Genomic DNA, 20,800 nt, shown 5'->3' with positions numbered 1-20,800 from the left:
AAATGTTCTTATATGAATTTACTAAAATCAAAATATAACTTGAGAATTATAGTCTGCATAAACATAATTAACTTATATTAAGAAAAGCTTAGATGAAAATGAAATTCTACATCATAATCCATATGTTATATAGTTTTACAACATCAAAAAGTTTGAACATTGATTTTTAATGGTGAGAAAGAAATCTTCTAACCCATTCCAATCGCGCAACAGAAGGTAAACTAAAGAAAACGATCATTTGAGTTGGATGATCTGGAATTTTACTCAAAGCTTCATACCGCTGATCGTCGATTAAACCTTCAATTTCCCATAAGGTTGAATATAAATTTGAAGCTTTCTCTTCCATCTTTTGATATTCTTCTGACTTCTGCTGAACTACCACCTCGGAGGCAATACTCCTACTGATTTGATCGCCAACGGCCTTGATGTTTTCGGCCAATAAAGTGGAAGCCTCATCAAATGAAGAATACATATCACGAGCATCAGATTTCTTCTTTCTCTTGTTTGAAGATGAGGAACCCCCTTGGTCTCTATCTCGTTGCGGCTCCGCAGCAGAAACATCCATGTCATCCAAAGAGATGTCAACTTCGCAGTCATAGAATGCGTTTCTTTCTTCATCCATACCTATAGTAGGTACACCCTCAGCATTTATTTCTTCAAGAACATCAAGAATCGTTTGAGCATCTTTCCCGGTTGCTCGATCTCTTCGATATGGTAGTAAGTCGGTCGTAGTAAGGAAAGTACGATGTCCGAATTGAGCGGCTTCTTTGTGACTCTAAAAAAATGAGGAAATCATATTAGTTATAAGTTTGGTAAAAATAAGATAATAAAGACTTGAAATAATCTTACCTTTAAATAGGAGTCCCAAACCGCATCTTCAGCAACAATGAGCTGCCTATGCTCATCCCAACCAAAACCGCTATTATTTTGGCCATTAAGCATGTCATAGACGATTGACCACTCCCTTTTTAGTAACATAATCCTCGATTCAATATTAGGTTTCGCATTCAACATTGCATTTGGTAAAACCTTTTGTAGCATTCTTTCCAACTCGTTTAAATAACCGACTTTAAACCCGGTATCAGCATTAAATGTTCCAACATTGTACAGGTCCACCATGCAGGAAACCAACGCTGCATCTTCTTCTGGAACCTATTTTCTTTTGGTTCCTCGAGAAGATTGAGAAGATGCTCTTGATTCTGGAACAGCTGACATAATTATCTTAAGAACAAAAAAAATTATATTAATCACTATTTTAATATCATGAATCAAAAGGTGAACACTTTATAAAATTATAATTAAGTTCAATATCATGAATCAAAAGCTCCAAACCACAACAAATTTAAAATTATAACACATGCTGAATGAGAAGAAATTAAATTATAATTCAAAAAGTTTGGTACAATACAAAAATCAATACAAAAGTTTCACAAACTAATTTCTAGATGCTTGCCATTCATCGAACATTTGGTTGGCTAGTTCCATCCTCTAAGTAGCCCAAGCATCCGATGGATGAATATTTGTGATATTCGGTTCATCGTCATCCACCACATTACTAGGTAATCTTTCTCCCACCTCCGCTTCAATGGGATCAATACTCATATGGGTTCGAATAAAATTGTGGAGCAAACAACATGCAATAATAATTCTATTGTGCACCCTTACAGGATAGAACGATAGACTCCTAAGTATTCCCCATCTAAGTTTTAATAACCCGAAGCATCTCTCAATAACATTACGTGCTGAGGCATGTTTCATATTAAAAAACTCTTGCGGAGAACTTGGCTGATAACCCTGATGCCACTCGTTAATAACAACCTATAAAATAAAATTGCTACTTAAAATGATTAATTCAGCACAAAAAGTTTGATCTTAATAAACAATATCAAAGTCCTCTAACTATCCACTTTACCATAAGGAACAATTAGTCCATGTCTTCTACTAATGGCATCTCGAAGAACCCGTCCATCGGCAACTGAACCTTCCCAACCAGGAAGAACATAAACAAATTGCATCTCAGGTGTACAAACACCTAGCATATTTGTTGCTATGTCACCTTTTCGCTTTCGATATCTAGGTTTATCAACTTTTGGCACCCTAATCTTGATGTGGGTTCCATCAAGAGCACCTAAGCAATTCTATAGCACATGATATAAAACCTTGAGTTAGAATACTAATTTAAATCCAAGTCAACTAAATGTTGTACAAGCTATATATAAAACTCAGTCCAATACCTTAAACCATTTCCACCTTCTGTCAGAAGAATCGGTTGTAATTGGCTCCGGCTTTTTAAATAACACATCTTGTAAGCGTATGACAGCATTTAAAACACTATGAAATGCTCTGCTAACAGTTTCCCCGGACCTTCTAAAGTGATGCTTGATAACTCGATTTTTCAGGTGATAGGAGATGATATGTAAAAACATTGCTACTTGCTCATCAACAAGCATGTTTCTAGACGACTTCAATCCCCCTATCGATTCTAACATCTCACATAGTTTAAAAAAGGCAGTTCTATTCATCCTAACTTGTTCAATACAAGTCTCGTCACTAGCATATACAAGCCTTTTTACATAATCCTGTTTTGCATAAAAATCTAAAGTATAGGACCTAATCCTTGGTCAATAAGTCTGTAGGCTAAGGCTGGCACCCATTCTAAATAAGAACCAAATCGCAATTCTACAGATTTCCAACCATATTGTCAATGCAATACCAATTCTTTTACGCCTCTCACGTTGTGCAATTAAAGGCAGACGAGCCATTACTGCAACATATTAAAATTAGAACACACTATCAAAGAATTGAAGTTGCAATTAGACATTATCAAATAAAAATAAACAATATTAATTTAGAACACACTATCAAAGAATTGAAGTTGCAAATTAAATTTTATAAAAATAATTGAGAGTCAAACAAATTAAAAATGAGAGCAACCAGGTTATTAATTTTGGGGAGTTGATAGGATTATATGGGGATAAGAAATTACAGGAAGGAACATTGAATCTAAAAGAATCAAGATGGCACGTGTTTATTTTAATTAGTAAAATTATTAGTAAAAATTTGCATAAATGATTGATAGCTATTAACAAATTTAATATTTTAAAGATAAATAGTTAATAAGATTATAGTAATAAACTTTATCATTGTAATTATAAAATCTATATTATATATTGATTCAAAGAGAAAGTGTATATATTTTATAAATATTACCTAATTAAAATGAATTCTAACTTAATGTCTAATTGTAAATACATTATTTTAATTAATAAAATATTATAAATTCCACATTTTGAATAATTCACGTAGATAAAATTTTTAAAATAAATAAATATTAAATATGTTTTTATATTAATATTAAATTTTAATTGTTATGCCATGTTTTATTTATATTTTGGATTTAAATGTATAGTTTTATATTAATATTATATAATCAAAATGATTTTAATTATATTTCAATTAAAATATTATATAATCAAAATGATTTTAATTATATTTTAATATACCTTAAATAACATAAATAAAATTTTATTTGAGCTTAAAGTTAGCACAATTTATTTTAATAATGTTTAAATTTGAACGAGATCTTTGAAAGTATCAAAATCGTTATATTTTATCATAATTGATATTAATACAAGAATTGGTACTAAAGTTTGATGTCCTTTTAAATTATAACGATCTCATCATTTTTGATCCATGTAGTACTCACATTTTTGATATTAATACAAGAATTGATACACCATTATCTTTAAGTATCAAAATATTTATCAAATACAAATAATAGATTAAAAAAACACAAGTACCAAATTATATATTGCTCATTTTTATAACAATATTCTGTCCATGAATTTCTTTTCTTTTTTTTTGGTCAGCAAATAAAAGTATTATTAAAATCCAAAGAGTTAAAAATTAACCACAAAGTTAATAGAACACACTTGAAACACATACCAAAAAGAGATAACTTAAGCTCCTATAAACCCACCATAAATATTCTACAGTTGCATGTTAATCTTCAAAAGATCCTAGAATTCCAACGATTTGCTTGAAAGTTGGACAATGGAAGGTGGAGGAGAGAGAGCAAGTGAAAGCAGCAACCATGTGATAACTTTTTCATGATTGTTTGGAAAGAAAGGAAGTACAAAAGTAGAACACTAAGCTGATTCAGAATATATGTTGGAATGAATCAAAACAAAGAAGCAACCATGTGATAACTTTTTCATGATTGTTTGGAAAGAAAGGAAGTACATCCACAATTGAAAAATGGGTTAATGTTTGATATATTGACAGATTATAAGTTTGACAGATAATTTAAAACTTTTAAAAGTAAGATGAGAGATTTGGTAATGAAGAAAGCTTTGGGTAATTTATGTTCCTTGGGTGCCATCAACTGGAGGTACAGGTCATGGCTTCATTTTCACTTCAATATATATACAGCCTAATAAGAAAGGGTTTTCTTGGTTTCTCATATATGGCCAAAAGCGAATCAATGGAAGGAGACCTTATCACTAAATATTTCAAAAAGAATGAAACGTAAAAGCAACATATAGGAAAAAACTCTCTTAGTTTCATAATTCCACACCAACTTGGAGATCAAATTAGCAGTAAATGTACGTGGGTGTTAATTCATTTGAAACTAGTCGTATTAACACACATTCAATATTTAGAATATATATTAAAATATAATTTAGAGAATAGAGGATCATTCGTGAAAACTGTTGAGCCATGGAAAGCTACACTATACCTATAAGAAAAGACTATATATGGAGAGCTAATTGATGCATGCAAAACTCCGATTGCTACACAATATGAATCTACATTTTTTTCACCTCCAAATTAACAGCACCATTGGCAACATCCAACATGGGTTCTTATGCTAAAACCATGAATCTCCTTTTCTTATTAGTCTGTCTCCATTCATTTATCAGTGAGCAAACATTTCAAAGCATTCAAAGTTGAAGTAGTCAAGTCAGTTTTAAAGATGATCTCTTTTTTTGGTACTTGCTTAAGATATATATGTCGGAATCTCTGTCTAGTTTAGATTCATTCTGAAAACAACCACCGAGAAATTTTATGGCAACCAAGATTATTTTGTGGACATTTTAAACACTATGCTGTCATTCTAGAGCTCATTATATGCATGTTAAATTGCAATATCCATGACAGAATATCAAAGTGTTTCTATTCAACAAAATTCTCAAAAAGCATACAAATCCAAACAGGACATGAGCATTCATAGTCCTTTGTTTTCATTTCTGACTGATCAAGCAGATGGAGCCACTGCAAATAAATTATATAGCCACTGCAAACAATTGTATAGCCACATGCAATGGGGGGAAACTAACCTGTAATGAAGAAATCGGAGAGGAGACCGATGAAGAACTGCTGGAGCAAAGAACCTGTAATGATCAACAACCAAACAAATAATGAAAAAAAACCATAACCGGCAAGAAACGAAATGCCGATTTGCCAAGAACTGAAACAATCGCATGCAGAGAGGAAAGAAATAGGTTACTCAGAGGCGGAGATTACTGATTCAAGTCGTCCGGAGATCTGACGCCGTCGAGTCGGAGAAAGATGCAAAGTTGAAATCGGGATCGGCTAGAGGTTTGGTTCGCTGGGAGGGAGAGGGTCGACTGGAGTCGATTTCGGCAAGGGGAGGGTAAATGAGACATCGATTACCTAATCTTTGCTTTTGCAAGGGAAGGGTAAATGAGACACCGATTACCTAATCTTTGCTTTTGCAAGGGATTAGAAATCGGTGGTGAAGCAGCCAAAATGCGGAATCCGTCCGCAACGGATTAGGCCCGTATTAGGGCAATACAGCGAAGCAAACGTTATATTCAGTGGGGCCACCGATTCGGGTGTAATGGCTAATCCATTACACCCAACCAAACAAGGTGTTAGATTTGAATTTTGAAATCTAAAATCTGAAAAGTAGGTGTACTAAATTCCTAAAAATGAAAGTATATGAACTTAATTCCAAATTTTCAAAAGTACAACAACTTATTTCAAATTTTAACTAAAATATAATTTTTGTTAGGTTAAAATATATGCTTAATAACAAAATTGTCCACTAACGTTTGCATGTTTTGTCAAAATGACCTTAATTGTATTTTTTAGTCTTTTTTGGCCATCAACCTTTGTTCTTTTTTTCAATCTGCTTTTTCTAACAAATTTAATGAAAGTGCCGCTAAAAAAGGTTAACGAGGATGATGTGGAATTTCATACATGAAATATTTTTAATGAGATGTAATTTATTACTTAGATAACCTAATAAGATAATTACATGTGGAACATAATAAAAATAAATAATACAATAAATATAAAAACTCTTAATTTAAAGAAAATAGACGTAATTATCTAAAAAAGTTAACTCAGTAGAAAAACTTCTCGGTAAACAAACGTATGAAAGATTGAAACATTTTGAAAGAAAAAATTATAACCTTGAATTTATTTATTACATTTATTAGAAAAAGTAGATTAAAAAAGATAATGACCAAAAAATGCTCAAAAATACAATTAGGGTCATTTTGACAAAACATACAAACATTAGTGACCAAATTTATCATTAAGCTTCTTTTTTTCACAATCTAAACTTTGAACCTAACCTATAGTTGGATAAGATTCATTTGGAGCTGATCATGGCCGGATCGGGTCAATGCAGAAACCTAAGTTCGTTTTTTAAGTTTGAGTTTGGCCTAGTTTAAAAAATGGATTTAAATTTTTGCTCCAAGTTCGGTCAAGATAAAAATGAATTTAAATAGATCGAGTCAAAGCAAAAATTTAAGTTCATTTTTTAAGTTTGGGTTCGGCCCGACCCACCCATATTAAAAACAATTATATTTTTTTATATAAAAATAAATTTAAAAACATAATACATTAAATACACTAAAAATATTTAAAAAATAAAAAAATTATACTTAAATAACATTAATATAGGTGCAACTTAACAAGCAAATGCCTATAAAATAATAGCAAAATTAACAATAAAATAAGAGTTATACAATATCTAAATAATAACAACAAAAAAGTAGCAAAAAAGTATGAAAATAGTGGCAAAACAACATGATTTTTTTTCTTTTTGCAAATTCATATCAAGTTCGGGAAAAAAAACTTACACGAGGCCCAACCCATTTTCTAAATAAGGCTTATTTTTTTATCCAACTCTATTTTTGGGCCTATATTTTTATCTATACCCTCTTAATTTTGGGCAAACACTCAGGTCGAGTCAGATGATCTGATTTATGATTAGGTCTAGATCCACTTAACCGAAAACCAATAATTCCATGGATAATGTATAATTAGAAATGGGACAAACATTTGATAAAAAATCAAGATAAAAATTGATAATTCAACCCATAATCCTAAAAAAAAATTGAAGGGGATCTGAATTAGGGCTCGAAGTTGAGCCCAAGTTAACCCAAAGCCATAAATACAACCAAGTATTGCCCAAGCTGGCCTGTTCTATTTTAAGTTTAGCTAGATAATATCATACATATAAAAATAGTAAAATATTATATAAATATCTCAATATAGTATAAATATACCCTTTTAGTTGTGCTATCATTTTTTAAAATAATATTTTAGTAAGTTGTTATAGGTGTTAAAAGTAGACCTATTTATAGATTGGGTTGATCATTTAGGCTCGAAAGCCCGCTTAAAAAATGAAAAGATTTAGATAAAAATATAAGGCTCAAAAAATAGAGTTGAGTAAAATTTAAGGCTCACTTTCGATATGGGTTGAATTTTGGGTAATATTATTTTTGCTTGAGCTCGGTCTGACCTGAATATATCATGTTATAAAATAATTATAGTAATTATATATGTTAAATAATATCATTATATATATTTATATTTATACTAAATCACTAACCCGATACCAATTAAACTGATTACCTAAAACCTAAGAAAATAATTTATCCAACTAAATAACTCAACCCAAAATATAAAATTATATTTAACATAATAAAATATTTATTATATTTATTTGTGTTTTTAATACATTTTGTGTATTATATTTTTAAAGAAATTATTTTTAAATAAAACTAATAAAAAATCAAATATGAGCATACTGGATCGGACTCAAGTTTACTTTTCTTAAATTAGTCGGACTTAAAAAAAAATTAAGTCCATTTTTCAGACCAGACTAAACTCGAATTTAAAATTTTGATCTAAATACTTAGATGAACTTGACCTAGCCAATGAAAATCTCTGGAGTAAGTTTATATATACATATATATATATCAAGTAAAAATTACAATAATAAATATATTTATTTTATATTTATTATTAATAGCCATAGGAGAGGTAAAATGAAAAAGTTTTGATGGTTCGAGTTTATCTATTGTTCTTGTCGGTTTTTTCTTTATGTTTCTATTTTGTTTAAGCTCGTCATTCTGTTTGTTCACGTTATTAAAAACGGTTAATATACTATTTGGTATCTACATTTGGTTTTAATATTTGATTTGGTACCTGAATTTTTTCTACTTAATTTGATAGTTAAGTTTGGCTTCTAAATTAACTTTGATAGTTAATATACTATATGGTACCTAACTGTGATTTTTTCTAAATTGGTCTCCCAACTAATTAAGATTATTATTATTTGTCCATTTTGTTAATTGCACAAACGAGAAGATGACGTGGCAATTAAAAAGTGAGTATAATAATTTTAGCCCTCAATATTTACATATTATATTAATTTAGTCTTAATTTTAAAAAATTAATTCTCAAAATTTATAAATGGTCTCAATTTAATTTAATCCTAATTCTAAAAAATAAAAAATTTTATATTAAAATATATAACTATTTAAATTTATATTTATATTAATAATAAATAAAAAAACTCCACCCGGGTCCCTCTTCTCATCCAATCACCATCTAGAAAGTTTATTTTGATTATAAATGCTCTCAAGTCGTGATGAATTTGTACATAAAATTATATTTTCATTGTGAATTTGAATGAACGGTACGGTGCATTTAGCTTATTTTTTGTCTTACGCTATAATATTATTATAATATTTAATCTCATCACCACTATTATTTTTATATTAATCATAGATAAACATATCGTAAATCCAAATCTACATTAAATTTATAAAAATGATATGACGTTGCTTATCGAAACAACGAACCTTGAAGGAGTGCGGATCTGGGATTATAGCAAACATCCTTTCTGCAGCATAAACAACACACAAACAAAACAAAAGAAAGGAAACAAAATTCAAAATTGGAGACGAAAAACTCGAAAGAACCTGCACAATAGACTATGCAAACCCGAATCGAATATGTTTCACGTCGAAGGACTTAGACCCTCTAGATAGCAATCTAGGAACCCTAAGTATCAAGGAAATTTTGACACGACAAACTAAGTCTGAAATGTCAAAAGAAAGTTCAATGAAGAACCGAAATTGAGAGAAAATTCTCACAAGTATTTGTTTAATAAAAATCATCTAACTAGATTACATTGTTTGAACATCTATTTATAAGTACAAGGAAGGGGTTGTCGAATTTGAACTTGTGGTTGTAAATAAAGAATTCAAATTTGAATATGAATGAGTTATATCCTCTCTTGGCGCCGTCAAATACCAGCCACACATTTAATATGTGTGAAACGTTTGAAATTCAAACATTTGAACTCTTGTTCTTATCCAAAACGTTTGAAATTCAAACATTTGAACTCTTGTTCTTATCCCTTTGAAATTGGCGTCATATGTAGAGAAGAGGGTGATTTACCACACATGCACACACATGTGTCAAGGTCATTACGTGTGTGATTTGCATCTTGGGATGCCACCTAGGTCGCCACATGTGTATGGGACACTCCCGATACGTAGGACACCTTCCAGCTACTTCTGGACTTGTCAGCTAGAGTTGAACTGGTGGAGCTGAAATTGAGCTAGCTGGAAATGTACTGAGCTGAAATGAGCAGGAAACAAAGTTTCAGAATTATTTCGAGCTGAGAAGAGCTGCACGCACATATTTGAGCTTCAACCGAGCTAGAAATGAGGCCTTAAGCTGCTGTCCATTATTGTACCTATATCAAAACATATCAAACTTCCATCAAAGTCTGGTAAATTTAATGGAAAACACAATTACAAGCTGGAACACTTGCAATTCTTATTCTTTAACACACTTACAATTTAGAAACAACTTAGAAACAATACAAATATTATCAACCCAATTGCAGAAACAGACTTAGCATAACATAGACATACTTAAACGCATGAACTAGTAATATAACCGAGATATGTCACATATCAGCATGCAACATGTTATAAAGCCTATGTTCTAAGGCATGAACATGACCGAATGAATCTGGAATCGTAGCACAAGTAAGGAATAAGACTTCCCTGAATTTCTTTGCCTTAGAACGGGTAATAGGTCCTAATGGTAAGACCTCCGGATCGGTTTGCCTTGGTGGCGTAAATGTGCTCACATAAAAAAATCAGCATCATTCAACTTGCAGATCTTTTAAGAATAAAAAGCTTCCATTTTTTTTGGGGGGGGGGAGGAGGGGTTGATTAAAATGCTCCCAATGGCTATACAGTTAATAGAAGGTGATCCTGGTGTTGTTGTCCTAAATGTTTTGGTAAGAGAAATCAAGAAGTTGCTGCAACAAGAGTGCAAGGTGAAGGTGAGACATGTCTACTGAGAAGGAAATCCAGTAGCTGATGTTTTGGCTACTACTGCTTTCGGCCGACCACCGGGATTAAGTGTATTTCATGACTATATGCACCGTTTGGTAATTGTGTAATTTCGGTGCTGTTTTCTTCAATATGTATAAAAAAAAGCTCCCAATCTAGATTTCTAGACAACCAAAATAAACACAAAGGACACTTTCTAAATCGTCATCAAATCAGGAGAGGGTACAGTGATTCGCAAGGCGAAATTAGAAAATTTGTTTAGAGAGCTTGAAATTAAATTATTATTTTTACAATAGTAAATATGTAATTTCACTATTTTAATTATCTATATATTTATAATTTTTAAAAGATTAATTTAAATTTTTATAATTTTTAAAAAGGTTAAAGTATAATTTTACTTTTTTTTAATTAAAATTTTAAATATTTTAAATAAAAAATTTTCATTTTACGGTAAATCTGGTTTTGCCATCCCCTAATTATGCCCTTAGTTATTGGGGGAGGGAGGATGGTGGTGACTGGGGGAGAGATCGGAGGGGTTTTATTTATTTATTTAATATTTATTAATTATTTTTATTTAATATTAATATATCTATTAATATAAAATTTAATTTAATTATTATATATTTATATATATTTAAAGTTATTATTATATTTTGAAAATTTTATGTAATTTTATATAATTTTGAAAATTTTAAAATTAGGATTAAATTAAAATTATTTATAAATTTTAAAAGTTGATTTTTAAAATTAAGACTAAATTAATAAAATATATAAAAATTAAGAGTTAAATTTATTATTATATTAATATTTTAACTAACACATTAATGAAAATAGACAAATAATAATAATAATTTCAATTAATTAATTGACGAAATTTAAAAAATTCATATTTGGAGAAAAAAAACAACTTATAACTGGGTCAACAATTTAAAAAAAATCACCTTCGGTGACTGTACGCTGTTGTGTAGTTTACACTGCATATTATCCTCTTCAAAAAGAAAATAGAAAAACCTTTACCAAATCCACGCGCTCTTAAAGCAACGACATTACACGCACTCAAATAGTTCATCTCAAGCTCTCGAACCAGCCGCCACCACCAGTCCACCACACCTCTCTCAAAAACGAACACAAAAACTAGAAAAAAAAATAGGAAAAAGAGAGAAATGTGGAACCTCTTTTTACTATAAATTGCTTCGGAGATCCGATCCTTTCGATCGCCGGATTATCCTCCTCGATAATCCGTGATCCCTTCAATCCTACCGGGAAAAAAGAACCTTCTTAGGGTTTTCCGTCGAGAGAGAAGGACTTCGAAGAGTTTTTCAGTGTGTTTTTGTGTTTTTTTTCTGGTTTTCGATGGCTTCGGAGGATGTGAAGACTAGCGAATCGGCGGTTTCGACGATCGTTAATTTAGCCGAGGAAGCGAAGCTTGCGAGAGAGGGCGTCAAGGCACCTAGCTATGCTATTCTTAGCATCTGCAAGTCTCTCGTTGCCGGCGGCGTGGCCGGTGGACTGTGAGCTCTCTCTCTCTCTCTCACACACACACACACTCTAAGGAGTGTTTGCTTGTGCCGAAGGAAGAAATTTTTTCTGAAGACATTTGAATATCTCGGATTTTATAATTTGGAACATGAACATGAACATTGAATTATGCAGGTCACGAACTGCCGTTGCTCCTTTGGAACGTTTAAAGATTTTACTTCAGGTTTATTTTGTTTAATTTCTTTGAAATTTATTGCATTGAGAAAAATGAATGCTTCGATTTCTGAAATGATAAACTTCTCTTGAAAAATAAAACAATGCAGGTTCAGAATCCACATAGTATAAAATACAACGGAACGGTTCAAGGCTTGAAGTACATTTGGAGAACGGAAGGTTTTCGTGGATTATTCAAGGGCAATGGTACTAATTGTGCACGCATTGTTCCAAACTCTGCGGTCAAATTCTTCAGCTATGAGCAAGCTTCAAAGTAGGGTTCCTGAACTCTGTTCAATACAACTTGCTATTTATTGTTCTGTTGATTGATTTGACTTTCTTTTCAATCATCTCTGTATTGCTAAGCTTGAGTGATCTGTTTTAGTGAAATTGGTTAGGATTTTTAGGTTAATGTTTACTTGGTCCCTAGAAATTTGATGATCAATTGGTCACTGATCAGTTCATGTGTGACTGAACAAAGAGAAGTTCAAACTAGTGTTGTCAAGAGTGCAAGTCGCTGTCGAGGCCCTTGAACACTTATACTGCTTGAGGAATAAGGCGCAAAAAAAAAGTGCTAGCCATTGAAGCAAGGCACAATATGTATATATATGTTTATTTTTTTATGTGCGTGTGTATACTCATAAAATAAGCTTAAGATATACATGATATTTACTCTAAATAATGGTCCAGCTTATTTACAAAACTGGCAAAATTTTCTATTTCTTCTGCTAGTCAATATGCATGATTTTCTTATTGTACCATATTGTTGCCGAGTACCCCTTTTTTGCTACTAGAGGCAAAACTAATGAAAAAAGTTTAACATAAAGAAGAAATTAAAGAGAACGTCAACCAAGCGGGCTTTTTTGTGCCTATCACCTTCCAGAAAGCGTGTCTAATCAAATGTGCCTCGCCTGCAAGGATTTGAGGCATTTTTGTTGTCTGACTCTAAGGCACAATGCCTTGGTGCATGCTTGGGCAACACTGATTCGAACTGATATTACATGATCGTTTTTGGTTGATCAAGTGCAACCTATCAGCCTTAAGTTCCTTGGGGCTGCAGAGTTTTCTTTCCTTTTTACTCCCCAACCACACATGTTAAAGTTTTAACTGAAATTTCTCTTTGCTGATTGTTCCTCGTTTTTTTTTTTTTGTGACAGGGGAATCCTGTATCTATATCAACAGCAAACTGGCAATGGTATTGCTAATTTTATCATCGCTTTTTTTCTGGGCAATGAGCAATCATATCATGTTTGCATTATCTTATCACATACAGAATTCAGTTGTGATTTTAGGTTTTAATAAAGACACTACGAGTTTTGTCCTTTACATGCTTTGTGGTCTCACAGCCATAATAATCATAGATAAAAGCATTGGGCTCTGGAAATATTGTGTCACTTGTCATTATAGGATAAAGTTTGTTGTCAAGTTCATTAATGTTCGGTCATGTGATATAAAACCAAGCAGATATTCTCATGTATTATGAAATTTATATACAGATCTCCTTGAAATCTGGAATATTCATATGAGGGTTCTCTTTGTTGTTAATTCTGCAGAAGATGCTCAACTCACTCCTCTTCTACGCCTTGGAGCTGGAGCATGTGCTGGAATAATTGCCATGTCTGCAACTTACCCAATGGACATGGTACGAGGCAGGCTTACTGTACAGGTATTATCTCTTAAATATTGTTTCACTTGGCTGATGTTGTTTCACTTTTTGGTTTAATCTATCTCAACGCTATCAAGATGAAAGAGATTACATTGTGGTAAATAATGAACTTTGGACATCAATTTGTTATTTCCTTTATTTATTTTTTTAGGAGAAAATTTTGAAAATTATTTTAATTCATCAAAGAAAATATTGATTTTGTTTTTAGCTGCTGCATTTTCTTTCTTTGATATCAGGGATAGTTCCTTATAGTTTTGCTACATGAGCAATTAATCATTTAATTGTTTATATTGCAGACAGACAGCTCTCCTTTTCAGTACAGAGGAATGTTCCATGCTCTGTCAACTGTGTTGCGGCAAGAAGGCCCACGGGCATTGTACAAGGGTTGGCTTCCTTCAGTCATTGGAGTTGTGAGTTGTTTATTTTCTTCTATTTGGAGTTTCATAGATTAATGGTTTTGGATGTGATGGCTGTTAATGCCTGTATCCCCATTTTGGGTGGTTTAAAGTGATCACTGAGTAAACTGTTGGTGAATTACTATAATACTTGACAAAGAGAATGCTTTACTTTATGTTTTGCATTGTTGATATCGGACTCATTTTATGTTTGCAGATACCATATGTGGGTTTGAATTTTGCTGTGTACGAGTCTCTAAAAGATTGGTTAATAAAAAATAAACAATTCGGATTTGCTGAGGACTCTGAGTTGAGTGTGACAACGAGGCTTGCTTGTGGGGCTGCTGCTGGAACTGTTGGGCAAACTGTTGCTTACCCTCTCGATGTCATCCGCAGAAGAATGCAAATGGTAGGATGGAAAGATGCTGCATCAGTTGTCACTGGTGATGGGAGGAATAAGGCTCCTCTTGAGTATACTGGCATGATCGATGCATTCAGGAAAACTGTTAGGCACGAGGGCTTTGGAGCATTATACAAGGGTCTGGTCCCTAATTCTGTGAAGGTCAGTGTCTTTTGATTCACTTTCATTCACAAGTTTATGAATTCAGGAATAACAATTTTTCCATGTAATTGATACTGTGTGCTGGTCCTGCTCTTGCTGTACGCATCAAATTGTTATTTGCATATGCTCTTAAAAAGTTTATCTCCCTAAGCCTTTTCGCATTACTGATGCAAGTCTTATAATCCACTAACATCTGCCATCCTCTCTCGGTTGCACCACAGTTTATGCCCTAGTTTAGTATAAGTTGTTATTTAGTATTGAAAAGAACCTACTTGATGACTTGAAATTATTTTTCATGGTTCTGTAATGTAATCAATGTTTTATTTTTACAATTGAATATAAAAATGCCCTTCAATTGTTGATAATTAATATTGTTTGTCCCCTTCATTTTCTTTTCCAGGTTGTACCTTCAATAGCTATTGCGTTCGTGACATATGAGGTGGTGAAAGACATTTTAGGAGTTGAAATCAGAATATCAGACTAAACCGGTACCAATTCTACTCAATGTTTTTAGGGATGTGTGCTATTTTTGTAGGTAAAGGGGATATAGAGTAAGATAAACTAGGGAACAACCTTTTAACCTTTTTCTTTTCGTCTCATCACACAAAAATGAGTTTAGAAACTTATACGAGCCTGCCCATAATTTGTTCCCATGGTTTCCAATGTTTTCCTTGTGAACTCTGTAGCTTTTCAGCTCCCCCATTCATGTTCTGTATCAATAAAAGACTGAACTAGCATCAATGCGATTCTCGCATTCGCCTTCCCTTCTCGATAAAACTCGAGAAGGCAATTTCTAAGCCATCTCTGCTAGATTAATTGTGTTATTTCTGTGGCTTAGCAAACATTTTATCTCTCAATAAGTAGATTGATTGGGCTTAGTGTGAAGTGAAAATTCAACTTTATAAGTTGGTTGCAATGGGTAAAGGTCGAGGCATGTTGTAATGGCAATAACTCTGGCATACATTATGTTTTTTCTTCAATCATCTTCGGGATGATGACATCGTAGTGCTCTATATATGGTTGTTTTGGCAAACTATTTTTAAATCTATGAACAATGCGTATGGTGTTGTATTGCTGCCATAGACTATGTTACTCGGACTCGTGTTAGATATTTTTATCTTATTGTTCCGTGTATGTAGAAAATCTTTAGAAGATTATATATTCTCAATACCTCAGTTTGGATGTATGTTGGATATGGGTATTTCAAGAAAAAAAAAAAAACAGAGTCCTCCGAAGCATTATAGAGCAACAGGTCCAAGTAACTTATGAAAAGTAAAGACTGAAGTATATTTATTTATTTTTCGAACAATTATAATTTATAAGTACCCAAATAGCATCTCAATTTGTGTATTAGCACTACAAAATCCGATTACGTTATAAGATTAATTTCAAAGATATTTTACTTGCGAAAATAATCAACAAATTTTCAATAACGAAACTGATGAGTATCAACTTAAACAAAATGAAAATTAGCATACAGCACTAGTTTAAGAGATTTATGTAACATGAATAGAGAACCAAACCAATTTTCAATGCATAATTCATTACGTATAATAACTTCAACATTAAGCTAACACAAATAAAGAACCAAAACATATTATAACTTGATATAATTTGGTGGTTAAAGCTTTTACTAGACACTCGTTTAACATGCGCTCGTATTGTGTTACTTTCAGCTCTTGCCCAATATTGTATTAGAAAAGAAGTGCACAATAACAATTTGGCCTTGAAAAAAGGTTTGTATTACTTCACTTTGTATTTGGATAGTTAAGAATGAATTAATAAAGATGAAATTGTAGTTTCTCACATCAAACCGCCAAAGCCAACAATCACCAGCACCTGAGTACCAACTTCACTGTTTGGTTGGAAATGCACTCCTTGCAACTTTTTCTCCCTGTATTTGAACTAAGTTTAGAATTATCATTATTAGGAGAATTTTATCTAAATGTCACCTCATACAGTGAAACAAATAAAAATACTTGTAACTAAAAAAATCATTTTCGAATCAGAGCTTAAACATTTTTCCATCTTTCACACTTGAAGCGTACTTTTATTTTTCCATCGTGTAGAACATTGATTGACATTTAACACAAAATTATACATGATTGCAATTATGGATTAACAAAAACCTAACAGTACTCAAAAGAGTACAAAGATAGCTTGACCAAGTCTCTGGCCTATATTAATTGCTTTTGTTATTTGCTTCAAACCGACAGCTAGGGTACAAGATCACACCACCATTAGTGGTTGATATTTATTTCAAACCTTTGTTTCTAACCATTTATTTGAGCCTTGCAGAGCACTGTTTAAGAATGCCAATCAGCAATAGGCAGTGTGGCCGCCACAATGTGTCGTTTCAAACAGGTAAGTATTAATTGATTGAATGCGTGTTTTCCACTGGTGGGGGCAAATGCCTGTGAATTCATGTTCTTGTTAACTGTTAAACGTGTGGTCTTTAATTGATTCAATGTTGAGCAAATCAATGTGGGTTAGCAACTTTCTTAAGTAAACTTTGTGTTATGCAACATAGATGGACTCTTGAGGGTGCGAAGAGTGACTAAGATGAAGGGGTTCACGGAGATTTTATTGAGTAAAGTTGTTTATTGACCCTTTGGGTGTGGTGATGGGGTGGTATGCATCAGTTTAGGGTATTGTTGGAGTTGATTTGGTTGAGATCGAATGGAGTGTCTATTGAATGTGATGAATTGATAAATATTATTAGGAATCCTTCTTATATATTTTTATACATTATATGAGTTTCCTGAAGATAATATTCAGATCATGTTGAGAAATTATGACGAGAGACTTGCATCGTTAGGTTTTTGTGGTGATCACTTGTTTCATTGAAAAAATTTAAGATAAAAATATAACACTTTCAAAGGACGGATCTTAGAACTAAGTTTTAGAGGATCTAAATAAAATTTTCAAAAATTTTAAAGCATATGATTGAGAATTTTTTAAAAAATTAAGATCTAATTAAAATTGTTAAATTTTTTTAGGTTAATAATAATTTCTAAAAATGTTAGGAGAGTTTAATTAATTTTAAAAAAGTATAATGGGAATTTTTAAAATTGAGGGACCTAATTAAAATTTTAAAAATTTCAAAGGAATATTAGAATTTTTATATTTAATAATTCATGGTATGTTAATTTAAATACTAACAAAATTAGTATTATATCATACTTTAATTATTCTTTGTAATGTATTTAGAATTAGAAGATCTGAGTGGTACCACATCCAGCTCTTGTCCAACTAAATTCTATTTATGCAAAGGTGATTTTAATTTCTTTGTTAGATTATAAAATAGGATTATAACTAAGGTTTGGTTATAGTAGATTTATTATTATTATAAATTTTACTATTTTTCATCGGACTTTGATTTGCTACATGCTATTGTGTTGGAACCGGTGATTTATATTTAAAATCATGTATCTTTTATCAATTTGAATGTTAAAGATAGAGTGTTTGCTCCGACAACTTCAATAACTCATCTCTTTTCAGTTTTGCAGATCTCGTCACCTTTTAGACCCATTTATCAGCATAGATTCGTATCAATCCAAAAAAAGCATTAACAATGATCATTTGTGTAAAAAATATAAAATTTTAAATTAATATAAATTATAAATTTAAAGTGTAATCCCTTTAGAAATGGTAACTAGAATATATTCTTCGTTAATTTGAAATTTAATTTTTTTATTTTTATTTTTATTTTTAAAAATTTAATCTCTTTATTTTTTAAATTTAAAAATATAAATCTAATTATTAACACCGTTAAAATTCTTTCGTTAAATTCAGATCCATTACAGCGACATTTTTTTGTTATATGGTGCTTGGTCGGGACAGAACCAAGGCTTAGTAAGACAAGTGAATATTATTTAATTTCAAAATGTCACACAAATAAATTTAACAAAAGAATGTTAACGGCATTAACAATTGGCCTTGGATTTTTAAATTCGAAAACTAAGACTAAATTCTAGAAAGAAAAAAAACAAAGGAACTAAATTCCAAATATACAAAAAAAATACAAAAACTTGAAACATATTTTTACCTTCAAATTAACAGTATAAAATTACATTTTGACCTCTAAAAGATTATAATTTAATTTTAATCCACTTAAAATTTTTAACTTCACTACCTGGCATTCACATTATATTTTTCATATCATATTAATAATATATAAATGAAACTGGACTAGTAGTAACCCAACTATTAGTATTTTTTTTGTCACCCAATTATAAAAAGTTACAAAATTGTCACTTAATTATTAGCAAATTTCTTTTTTATTAAAAGGAAAAGTAAAAATGCAAAAAGACCAAATTACACAATGTGTAAATGTTGAGGGTTAGACTTTTAGAATCAAGACTAAATTGACATAATACATAAAAGTTGAGGTTAGACTTTTAGAATCAAGACTAAATTGACATAATACATAAAAGTTGAGGGTTAAAGTTGTTATTATGTCAATTTTAAAAGCTACTATGGTTAGGCAGCTAGTGTAAAAGGAAACAAAATTGAATAATTAGGTTATCATTTTATATTTTATAACTTTTCACAGTTGAGTGACCAAAAATATTTACTAATAGTTGGGGGACTATTAGTGCAATTCACCCTAATATATGATCATAACAATCTACTATTAACAACTCTACAAATAGACACCAACATTCAATGCATATATCAACACACAATTCCATGTACACATTAAATCCTCTATAAAAAGGTCAGCATCTACAACAAACTTGCATCACTATCCAAAAGGAAATGGGTATGGAATCAGTACCCAAGGTATCGCCGACTCCAACCCTTGGCGCCGGCGGCCTGCACAACGGTGATCAAGCTGCGGCTAAAACCTGGTGCGGCAGCGACTTTCAGATGCCGCTGCATTACCCAAGGTACACCGAAGCTGATTACGAAGCCATGCCTGAGTGGAAACTTGATTGTTTGCTTAAAGAATACGGACTACCCATCACCGGCGACGTTGAGCAGAAGAGAAGCTTCGCCATGGGAGCTTTTCTGTGGCCTCGTTAGCTACAAAATGTTGTTTTATGGATCCCAATTTTCCTCCTTTTAAAAAAAATTTTATGGAGTCTGAAAGGGCATTGTGTTTATGATCTTTTGTTTAATTTGATTATGAAAATATGGTAATTTTGAGCTATATGTATTTTAAATAAAGTTTAGGTGGGTGTAAAATTATCTATCATATTAGTTCGATTCGCATAGGTATTGTTGACTATATAGGAAGACTATGTAAGAAGACGTGAATTCAAGTGCTTTGAAACATATTATCTCACTGATTTATCAGTGAGTTGAGGAGGAATTATAGGTGATTTTAAGCGTTGTCAAATAAAACAAATAATAATATAGTCCATTCACAATGAGAATAAAAAATATATATTTATTAATCTTACTATGTATGAATTTTTATAAGTTATTAATTTTTAAATAATCTTACCATAGGTTTTAATTATGTATGTTCTTTTTAAGATAATTCGTAGAATTATAAATAGTTTCTACCTGACTCATAAATAAGGGAATAATGCGTTTTAATGCACTCGAACTCATGACTACAATACTCATGCCAATCGAGTTAAAACTCAATCGACAAGAGTAATTTTAAATATAAAAGAAATGTTTATATTCATTATTTAATTAAATGAAGTATTAAATATTGATTAAGACGCGCGAACCTAACAATTATATTAATATTATAATGGATGAAGTGTTAAGTAATAAAAGTGCTCACTTATAATAATTTTATAATGTCACATTCTTTTTTCTACAATACTTGTGTAGCTTGCTTTATATGATATAAAAGATGAAAACACCGATAATGATATAATTTAAT

General features: G+C 31.5%; 2 protein-coding genes and 1 long non-coding RNA gene across 3 annotated transcripts; 2 read left to right on the top strand and 1 right to left on the bottom strand.

Annotated features, from left to right (window-relative positions):
* Positions 1-1,361: 1,361 nt before the first annotated feature.
* Positions 1,362-8,022, bottom strand: LOC105790357 (uncharacterized). Its single transcript, XR_008188201.1, has 5 exons — positions 5,527-8,022; positions 5,340-5,393; positions 2,235-2,764; positions 1,913-2,138; positions 1,362-1,818 (listed from the first exon to the last, which is right to left on the bottom strand). It is a non-coding gene; the product is annotated as an uncharacterized LOC105790357 (long non-coding RNA).
* Positions 8,023-11,713: 3,691 nt separating this feature from the next.
* LOC105790355 (mitochondrial adenine nucleotide transporter ADNT1) lies at positions 11,714-16,035 on the top strand. The gene is made up of 8 exons (XM_012617921.2): positions 11,714-12,151; positions 12,294-12,342; positions 12,443-12,606; positions 13,490-13,527; positions 13,886-13,998; positions 14,295-14,408; positions 14,611-14,955; positions 15,356-16,035. The coding sequence occupies exons 1-8, from the start codon at positions 11,994-11,996 to the stop codon at positions 15,437-15,439; spliced, it is 1,065 nt and encodes a 354-aa protein (XP_012473375.1). The 5' UTR covers positions 11,714-11,993; the 3' UTR covers positions 15,440-16,035.
* A 3,622-nt stretch (positions 16,036-19,657) lies between these two features.
* LOC105790356 (uncharacterized) lies at positions 19,658-20,357 on the top strand. Its single transcript, XM_012617923.2, has one exon. The coding sequence runs from the start codon at positions 19,717-19,719 to the stop codon at positions 19,981-19,983; it is 267 nt and encodes an 88-aa protein (XP_012473377.1). The 5' UTR covers positions 19,658-19,716; the 3' UTR covers positions 19,984-20,357.
* The last annotated feature ends 443 nt before the right edge of the window (positions 20,358-20,800 follow it).

The sequence above is a fragment of the Gossypium raimondii genome, chromosome 8 (assembly GCF_025698545.1).
Source record: "Gossypium raimondii isolate GPD5lz chromosome 8, ASM2569854v1, whole genome shotgun sequence".
Classification (NCBI taxonomy): Eukaryota; Viridiplantae; Streptophyta; class Magnoliopsida; order Malvales; family Malvaceae; genus Gossypium; species Gossypium raimondii.
This window is presented reverse-complemented; position numbering and strand designations above follow the sequence as displayed.